This window comes from Oratosquilla oratoria, chromosome 16 (genome assembly GCF_046742065.1).
Source record: "Oratosquilla oratoria isolate Oo_2021 chromosome 16, ASM4674206v1, whole genome shotgun sequence".
NCBI classification, from domain to species: Eukaryota; Metazoa; Arthropoda; class Malacostraca; order Stomatopoda; family Squillidae; genus Oratosquilla; species Oratosquilla oratoria.
The window spans coordinates 43,232,907-43,242,906 of record NC_134792.1 but is presented as its reverse complement, the minus strand read 5'-3'; the positions used below and the strand labels follow the sequence as shown (position 1 = coordinate 43,242,906).

The following is a 10,000-nucleotide window of genomic DNA, read 5'->3' as shown; positions in this document are numbered from 1 at the left end:
ACCAATACACAAAGGAGGAAACAAAGAAGAACCCACCAACTATAGGCCAGTATCACTAACAAGCACCATTGCCAAAATTTGTGAGAAAATAATCAAGAATAGATGGGTAAAACATCTGGAAGACAATGACATATTAAACCCAAGACAATTCGGATTCAGACAAGGAAGATCATGCTCCACAAACTTAATATGCTTTTACTCAAGACTAATAGACATAGTGCAAGAAAGAAATGGATGGGCTGATTGTGCATTCCTAGACTTGCAAAAAGCCTTTGACAAAGTACCACACAGAAAACTACTAAAAAAACTGGAACACATAGGAGGAATACAGGGAAACCTACTAAAATGGATAGAGGACTTTCTGACTGGTAGAAAGATGAGAGTAGTGCTCAGAGAAAAAATATTCAGACTGGAAAGAGGTGATCAGTGGAGTACCGCAAGGATCTGTGCTGGCACCAATAATGTTTGCTATCTATATGAATGACATGGATGAGGACGTGAACTGCTACATGAGCTTCTTTGCCGATGACGCCAAACTGCTAAGGAAAATAGAAACTGATGAGGACTGTGAAGCACTGCAAGAAGACCTAAATAGGGTATGGAACTGGAGTCAGAAATGGGAAGTGGACTTTAATACTAAGAAGTGTAGCATAATGGAGTTTGGAAAAAGCAAAAACAGAATATCAGGAAAATATACAATTGGAACCAAAGAAGTAAAGAAAGTAGGATCCGAAAAAGATTTGGGAGTAATTATCACGAACGACTTGTCCTATGATATACAGATTAACAAAATTGTCGGGGAGACTTACAACTTGCTAAGATCAATAAAAGTGGCGTTTACATACTTGGACGAAGACATGATGAAAAAAATATTGGTTACATTGATAAGGCCTAGATTAGAGTATGCAGCGACATTGTGGTCCCCCAGTACCAAAAAGAATATAAAGAAAATAGAAAGAATCCAAAGAGCAGCTACAAAAATGGCACCTGCACTTGCAAATCTATCATACGAAGAGAGATTGGCTAAACTGGAGTTACCGACACTGGAGCAAAGAAGAGAGAGAGGTGACCTATTGACCATCTACAGAATCATGAAAGGCACAGAGGTACTCGATAGTGAGAACTTACTTAACTGGGACAAAAGAAACACAAGAGGACATGGAAAGAAAATAAAAAAAACATAGCTATAGAAGAGAACTGAAGAAAAACAGTTTTCCTCATAGAGTTTTGGACACTTGGAACAAACTGGACAATGAAATAGTATGCGCAAAAACCATTCATGAGTTTAAAAACAAACTAGACACTGCAAGATACAAAGGCGGGACAACACGAGCATAGCTCCCCTTCCCGCAAAATACAACTAGGTAAATACAACTAGGTAAATACACACACACACACACACACACACAAAACGTACACGCACGGACACAACGCATAAAAAATACACAAAATACAGACATACGCACTCACTCGGACCAGGGGAGCCTAAGGATCCTCTAGGTTCGGGTGGATGATGGGTGGTTGTCGCTGCGATGCCACGTGGGTGGTTCCAAGAAGACTTTTGAAAAAAAAAAAAAAAAAATCCCAAGCGTCTTTTTTTTCTTCTTCATTTTTCGTCCTCTTTGCCTTTAATATACGCTTGCTTGCTTCTTATCCTCCTCGCTGCATCCACAGCTGTTGATATTGCTGTTGATATTGCTGTTGCTACTGATGCTGCATCGTCGCAGCTGAAGTAGTGATGCCTTGTGTGACCACCGTCTGTTTGGGTCGACAGTAATAACATGAGTTAGGTTTGGGAGTTATGTGCACCCAGAAGTAGTAGATGGGCTGTTTTTAGTCTTCAGGTAGTGGTTCGGGTGCTGTTTTGTGTTGCCGCAGTGGTTGCAGGGGAAGACGTGACGGTTCTTCCTGTAAAACATCCTTCGTACCAAATTTCCTCGATTTGAAGGTCTACGGGCTTCACCCGCCGTGTTTACTCCGCGGCGGCAGACGTCGAGGGACCCAAGACGTCTTGTGCCTCACGACCTCGTCTCTGATCTTGTCGCATTAGTTGGTGCAGCTGGGGACTCACAATTATTTTTGGCCTCTCGACCCTAATTTGTGCAATATCTTTCTGCTGAATAGCAAGCTTGTCTCACCCCTATTTGACACACACACACACACACACACATACACACACACACACACACACACACACACACACACACACTTTCAACGAACGGACGGCTTGACGAACGCTCTGAAGAAAAGTGCAGATTGTGGATACCAACGCAAAGAGAAGTGCCTTTTTGTATTTGCAGGGGGGGGGGGAAATTGCTCGTGAGGTAGTGGGAAAGTAAGGAAAGAGGAGAAGGGGAGGGATTGCTGGGAAAATGGAAGGTAATGAGGAAGTAGAGGACTTGGTCCAAATAGACCGCCGTAAAGTAAACAAAAGACCACAAGACGAGCTGGAGGACGACGGAATGTCTAATAAGAATGTAAAGATTAGAAGTATAGATAGGAACAATACAGTAGAAAGTGATGAGAATATTTTCAAGGGATTTAAAGAGAGTGGGGGGGACACAAACCCCCCCCCCCGACTGACAAGACTAGAGGAGAAGGTTGATAAAGTGATCGAGGACTTGGAGAGTAGGTTAGGTCATATGAACACCATTTTACAAAGGGTTGAAAGATTGGAAGAACTGGAAAAGGCGAATAGAAACTTAACTGATGAAATAGAAGAACTAAAAAGACAGTTAAGAGAGGTAAAGGGGGAGAATGAGGAATTGAAGAAGAATAGTAAAGAAAACAGAGAAACAATAGCTAAAGAAAGTAAAAATTGGAAGCAAACCCAAGAAGGAAATAAGATTTCATTCACTGACATAGTCAAACAGCAATTGAAAGAACATAATGAAGACTCAGTTATTAAAGTGATGAGACAAAAGGAGAATATAGTAAGGGATTTAGCAGACAAGAAGAAATGTATAATTATATTAGGAATGGAAGAGAAACACAACACAGATAGAACCACAAGAATCAAAGAGGAAAATGAAAAAGTAAGCCAATTACTAGAATCAGTTCAGGAAGATGAACCAGGAATTATGAAACAAATCGAAGAGAAATTTAGACTCGGAAAGTATAGCACAGACAAGACCAGACCAATTAAGATTAAATTCAAGTCACAAACAACGGCAGAGAATATCTTATCCAAAACAGGGAAACTAGCAACAAGTGAACAATACAAAAAGATATGGATAAAAAGAGAAATGAATAAAGAGGAAAGAGAGGAAGAAAAGCAGAAAAGACTGGAAGCTAAGACAAAAAACGAGAACAGAACGGAGTCAGAGAAAGAGAGATTCTATTGGAGAGTAGTGAACATGAAACTAAGGAAGTTCGACACACAAAAGAAAAACATAAGGGAAACAGAGAACACAATGGAAGTGGCAGAAAACTAAGAGTGTCTTACACAAATATAGATGGATTAATAACAGGATTGAATGAGCTGAATGATTATTTGAAAGAAAAAGAACCGGACATAATGGGAATTGTAGAAACAAAATTAAAAGGCCCACTACCACCCAACAGTGTAGGACATGATGCATACAATTATTGGATTAGAAACAGAGAGAAAAAGCAAGGGGGTGGAGTTATGTTCCTGACTAAGAAGGATATAAATGTGAAAGGTGTCATATATGGAAAGAATACAGTAGAGATGATTATGATAGAAGTGGAAGACAGAGATAAGAAGAGCAGAAAATTTGTGATCAATTATGTGCCTCCGAAAACAGCCTCATGGGAGGAGAGTGAATATAAAAGTATGCTAGAGGACACAAAGATAGCATTAACTAAAATAATGGAAGACGGAGGAAGAATAGTTATGATGGGCGACTTTAATTGCAAAGAAATCTGCTGGGAAGAAATGACAGTAAAGAGTGGTGATGACTCATGGGGAAATGCTCTACTTGAGATGATTACTGACCATTCAATGACACAATGGATACAAGTGAACACTAGGTATAGAAATGAAGAAGAACCATCGAGGCTAGACTTAATAATTACATCTGAACCTAGAATAGTGGACAAGATTGAATATAAAACACCAATAGGTAAAAGTGACCACATATTGATTGAACTGGAACTTAATGAAGAAAAATATATGAAAAGAAATGAACAATATAGAAAAGGAAGAATGATGTATGAAAAAACAAACTTTGATAAAATAAGAGAATTCTTCCAACAAGAAAACTGGGAAGAAATATACAAAGAAGAAACATCAGTGGAAGAGAAATGGAATATTTTGACAAAAATTTACAAAAAAGGAGTGGAAAAGTATGTCCCAAGACAAAAACAAGAAAAAGAATATGTAAAATGCTGGTACAACAAAAGTTGTAGGGAGTTAAAAGACAAAAGAGACAAAGCCTGGACCAGATGGAAAAAACACAGAAGACCTGAAAAATGGAAAATATATACTGGTTATAGAAATGAATATGTACAAAAGTGCAGAGAGAAAAAAAGAAAATATGAAAAAGATGTTATAGAAAAGTGTAAAGATCAACCAAAACTATTCTACAGATTTGTAAACAATAAACTAAAAAACAAACAAGACTTGGAGAAATTGAGACAAGGAGGAGTTGAATACACTGAGGAAATGGAAATGGCAGAAATTATGAACAAACATTTTAAATCAGTGTTTACAAGGGAAAATATACAACCTGAAGAGATTGAGTGGAAAGAAAAAGTCCCCCCTATGGAAGAAATAGAAGTAACAAAGAATGAAATATTGACACACTTGGGTAATTTTGATGTCAGAAAATCGCATGGGCCAGATGAAATAGCAAACTGGATTCTGAAAGAATGCAGGAATGAACTGGCAGACAAAATACATAGCATAATAAGCAGTTCCTTAAAAGAAGGAAAAGTTCCAGAAGATTGGAAAAAAGCAAATATAGTACCTATATATAAAGGAGGAAATAAAGAAGAACCTACCAACTATAGACCAGTCTCTCTAACAAGTACAATAGCAAAAATTTGTGAAAGAATTATCAAAAGTAGATGGGTAAAATACTTGGAAAAAAACAACGTACTAAATCCAAGGCAATTTGGATTCAGACAAGGACGATCATGCGTCACCAATTTAATATGTTTCTATTCAAGGCTAATAGATATAATACAAGAAAGAGATGGATGGGCTGATTGTGCATTTCTAGACCTAAAAAAAGCTTTTGACAAAGTACCACATAAGAAGCTGCTTAAGAAATTAGAATATGAAGGAGGAATACAAGGTAAATTGCTAAATTGGATGGAAGACTTTTTGCAAGAAAGAAAAATGAGAGTAGTGATAAGAGATCAGCACTCAAAATGGAATGAAGTAATAAGCGGTGTCCCGCAGGGAACAGTTCTGGCCCCAATAATGTTTGCTATATATATTAATGATATGGATGAAGGAATTGAAAGCTATATGAGCTTCTTTGCAGATGATGCAAAATTACTGAAAAGAGTGAAAACTGAAGAAGATTGTGAATCACTACAGAGAGATCTAAATAAAGTACAAGAATGGAGTAGGAAGTGGGAGATGGAGTTCAATACAAAAAAGTGTAGTATAATGGAATTTGGAAAAAGCAAAAACAGAATAACAGGATCATATAATTTGGGAGAAGAAGGAATAAAAAGAGTAGAAAATGAGAAGGACCTGGGAGTCATTGTTATGAATAATATGTCACCTGAGAAACATATAAATAAGATTTTTGGAGAAACCTATAATTTAATAAGAACAATCAAAGTGGCATTTACATACCTGGATGAAGAAATGGTGAGGAAAATCCTAATCACCCTGATAAGACCAAGATTGGAATATGCAGCAACGATATGGTCACCAAGTACAAAAAAATGTATAAAAAAACTTGAAAGAATACAAAGAGCAATTACAAAATTGGCACCAACACTCTCAAAACTATCATATGAAGAGAGACTACAAAAACTTAAACTACAGACACTAGAGCAAAGAAGAGAGAGAGGAGATTTGATAGCTATTTACAGAATCATGAAAGGCATAGAAATTACTGATAGAGAGAATCTGATAAAATGGGATGACAGAAATACAAGAGGACACGGAAAGAAAATAAAAAAAGACAGCTATAGAAGAGATTTGAAAAAGAACAGCTTTCCTCACAGAGCAATAGACAGTTGGAACAAGTTAGATGAGAAAGTGGTGTGTGCAAAAACAATACATGAATTTAAAAATAGTTTAGATAAAATGAGATATGAAGACGGGACCCCACGAGCATAGCTCCCCTTCCCGTAAAATACAACTAGGTAAATACAACTAGGTAAATACACACACACACACACGCGCGCACGCACGCGCACACACGCCATTTTTAGATGGACCCGCGCTTGAACAACGTGTAACTTTTCCCAAAATCTGGACGGACCTCATGGTATTACCAGCCGCAGAGCACTTGTATCTCAGTTGCAGTTACGAATGCCACTCTGTGGTGCAAATGTGAAGAGCTCACGCCAGGAGTCGCTTAGCTGGGACCAACCGAGGCTATCACCTCTTCTTTATGTGTGTGTGTGTTCCCATGCGTGTGTGTGTTTTCGTTTTTATCTAAAAAATATGTAGGTGATAGTAGTAATTCGTCGTTTTTATATATTTTCCTCGCTGAGGGTCGGCGTTGTGTTGTTGCGCCCACGGAGCGAGGGTGGCTGGGCCAACGGATCGAGGGTGGGTTGGAGTGTGGGAAGGTAGGTGGGGAGGGGGGTGGTCAGTTCGGCGCTCAAAACTCTAATATTCATGATTCTTTTGAGAGGTCCTTAGCCTCCGGAAAAAGGTCTCATTTTCGTCATCATTCTTCACTCCTTATACTCTATTGCCGTGTTCCTCCTTCTTCCTCATCGTTTCTCTTCCTTCTCTCTCCTCGTTTCTCTTTCTCCTCCTCCTTTCTCTTTCTCTTCCCTAGTCGTTTCTCTTCGTCCTCCATCCTCATCTTCTCCTTCCTTATCCCTTCTTTTCCTATTATCTCTTCTTCCTTAACTTCTCCTTCCAATTCTTCTCTTCTCATTCCTCTTCCTTCTCCTCCCTCCTCCTTCGCCTCCCTCCTCCTCCTCCTCCTCCTCCTCCTCCTCCTCCTCCTTCCACCTCCTACCCCCTCCCTCTCGCTCCCCTCCTCTTCATTTTCCCTCCTTTTCCATCAATACTGCTTTGTTTTTACCTTCTTTTTCCCCTTCTCGTGCCATCCTCGTCTTTTTTCTTTACTTTACTCGGCCTGCCTGTCTTTTGCTTCCTGCCTCTTCCTGGGCCTGTATGGTAGCGTTGGCGGCTTATTCTCATTCAGATTTTTCCTACCCTACCTTCCTCCGTCTCTTACTTCCCTCCTTCCTTCCTCCCATCCTTCCTTCCTTCCTTCCCTCCTCCCGTCCACGTGGTTTGCGCCGCTGTCGGTTGGTCCTACATGCACTGCGTTAGCAACATCTGCGTCACACCGTGCAGGGCGAGAGGAGAGTGTTTTATGGCGCATGTTTATGGCATCGTTTTCCTCTACCAGGAGGTGCCCGCCATACCTTAGGCGTTGATGAGTGGGAGAGGATGACAGAAATGGCGCGTAATGCTCTCTCCGAGGGATGGGGAGCGTCCTTGGAAGCGGTGACGCCAATGTGGCTCGGTCAACCATCCTCCTGAGACCTGGAGAAGACGAGAAGTTTTGTTACCTTACGACAGGATTAATCGAGAAAGCCTCTTAATTTAAACTTTTTTTAGGGGGTGGGGTGACAGCGAGAGATTCCTCTCCCTCTTGAGGGCTAGAGGTTAATGTCTCCAAAGCTGAATAGAGTCTTTTGGGGGTTAACCAGAACAGACCCGTTGAAAGACCAACCACTTGGCTTGAAAAAGGTTAATCAAGGTAGTTTTTGTTCTCACTGTGGACAACGAAAGACTTTCTCCGTCTGTCTGAACAGATGAAATAAAATTACTTTTGGCCCACAATGCAGGACAGGTCTCATTTTGCTTTCCTTCGACGGAGGGTCGGGAGGTAGGGGGGGCGGCATCTTCAGTTCTTCGTCCTGCCCTTCTCTAGGTGTTCCCGCGGAAAACAAAGGAGAGTGACATCGCAGGAGCTTCAAGCCAGTGTCACACCGGCCCCCCTCTTCCTTCCTTCTTCCTCTTCTGTTTGCGCGTCTCCGACATAGCCCCAGAGAACAGCCAGAAGCGCGGAAGTTACTAATGACTATAGGACGACTGTGCAATTGCTCCAAACGAGTCTCCTGAAGAGGGAAGGACTCGTGCAGTCCCTCCTGTGAAAGAGTCCGCGTCTTGGGAAGATGTCAGAGGCAAGGCGAGGTGGCGGCTCTCGAGTCGCTCCGCTGGCTGGCCGGCATTGCGTGGCCGAGTTCGTTGATACCGGCTAAGTTTTTTTCTCATAACAGGTCTTCGTCGGGTAGCTCGCAGGTTCTGCTCAATAACGGGAATTAAAGAATTGCTACTGGGGCGCTTTTTTTTTTTTTTAATTAAATAGCCAAGAGGTGTCGTAGACGTTGGGGGAGGGGAGGAGAGGAGTTCGTTTATGAAAATGGAAAGTTGCACTTCCTCTGCAACTGAAATGTGAACACGGATGCCCGAAGTTTTAGTTAGACCGACTCACTTTTGTCTCTCCTTTTGCTGTGCAGGTGCTGATCGCCCAGTTCGTGGACGTCGCCATGTTCAGCAACGGCAACTTCAAGAACGTCGTGGCGTCCCAGGAGTCGACCGACGGCTGCCCCGTGACCCCGGGATGCAACATCAAGAAGTCCTTCCAGCTGCAGCCGGCCAAGGGAACCATCAAGAACTGGATCGCCCTCGAGGAGTTCTACGACCGGGAGAGTTGTCTGGCAGCAACCGTGCTCAAGCCGAACGACAAGGAGAAGAACGTCTTTGCCATCTACGTGTCTTACTACGTTAAGGTCAGTGAGGCCGCATGGCCATCACCAGGGACTGGGCTGGGGCAGGAGCTAGGGGCTGGGGTGGGACGGACGGGTGGATTGGGGTGGTATACTGCTACCAACCGCCAGAGGAAAACAATTGTCTGATCTTAGCCAGAACAAAAGAACGAGTACCGCCTGGTACGCTCACTAGTGGTTCATCAATATGGGGCCACCAGACACCTGGTTGAAATCACCTGGTACTAGCCAGAATAAAACAACCGGGGTTACGGACGGGTTAGAGTTGAATGAAATAGAATTAAATTGGTCAGAGTAGAATAGCAAGTTCCCCCACAGTCATTATGGTAAAGAGAGGATGGGGTGGTGCAGGAAGCTTCAGCGGGCCAACTGCGACCTCATTGCTTCCACGTGGTACCCCCAGGGGTCGACTCCCACAGGGAAGTCTATGGCTAAGGGCCAAGCAGCTCCGGTTGTTGGGTCCGGCTGCTGTGGAGGTTCTGCAAGCTTTGCTGCATTTCTTCCGACCCGAGGATGGTGTAAGAAGGGACCAGGGATGGCCCTTTGTCCACGAGGTGCCATGATGGGAAGAGTGATAAATGGGTTTTGGATAGATAGGTGTGGGATGGGTGTAGGGGACTTGACTCGGCCACTCAACCCTTGGCAGAAGAGCAAGCACACTTTGGTATGTATATCGTCGTCGTCACCGTCGTCGTCATCGTCATCATCATCATCATCATCATCATCATCATCATCATCATCATCATCATCATCATCATCATCATCATCATCATCATCATCATCATCATCATCATCATCATCATCATCATCATCATCATCATCATCATCATCATCATCATCATCATCATCATCATCATCATCATCATCATCATCATCATCATCATCATCATCATCATCATCATCATCATCATCATCATCAAAAGCCTAAACGTGTTTGAAACGAAGTGTTTTAGAAGTATGGTGGGGTGCTTATGAGGATGGATTGTGATAAATGTGGAGGTGTGAGGCAGAGGAGCAAGCACACTTTGGTATGTATGCCATCATCATCATCATCATCAATCATCATCAATCATCATCAGTCATCAATCAT

The 10,000-nt window shown here is 42.0% G+C and overlaps 1 protein-coding gene across 3 annotated transcripts in view; it reads left to right on the top strand.

Moving 5' to 3' along the window:
• The window catches only part of LOC143033934 (phosrestin-2-like), a 292,940-nt gene that overhangs the window by 279,045 nt on the left and 3,895 nt on the right, over positions 1 to 10,000 (top strand). For all 3 annotated transcript variants that reach the window (XM_076199611.1, XM_076199612.1, XM_076199610.1), the window contains exon 7: positions 8,641 to 8,913. In XM_076199611.1, the coding sequence (XP_076055726.1) occupies positions 8,641 to 8,913 (273 nt within the window). The remainder of the gene's footprint in view (positions 1 to 8,640; positions 8,914 to 10,000) is intronic.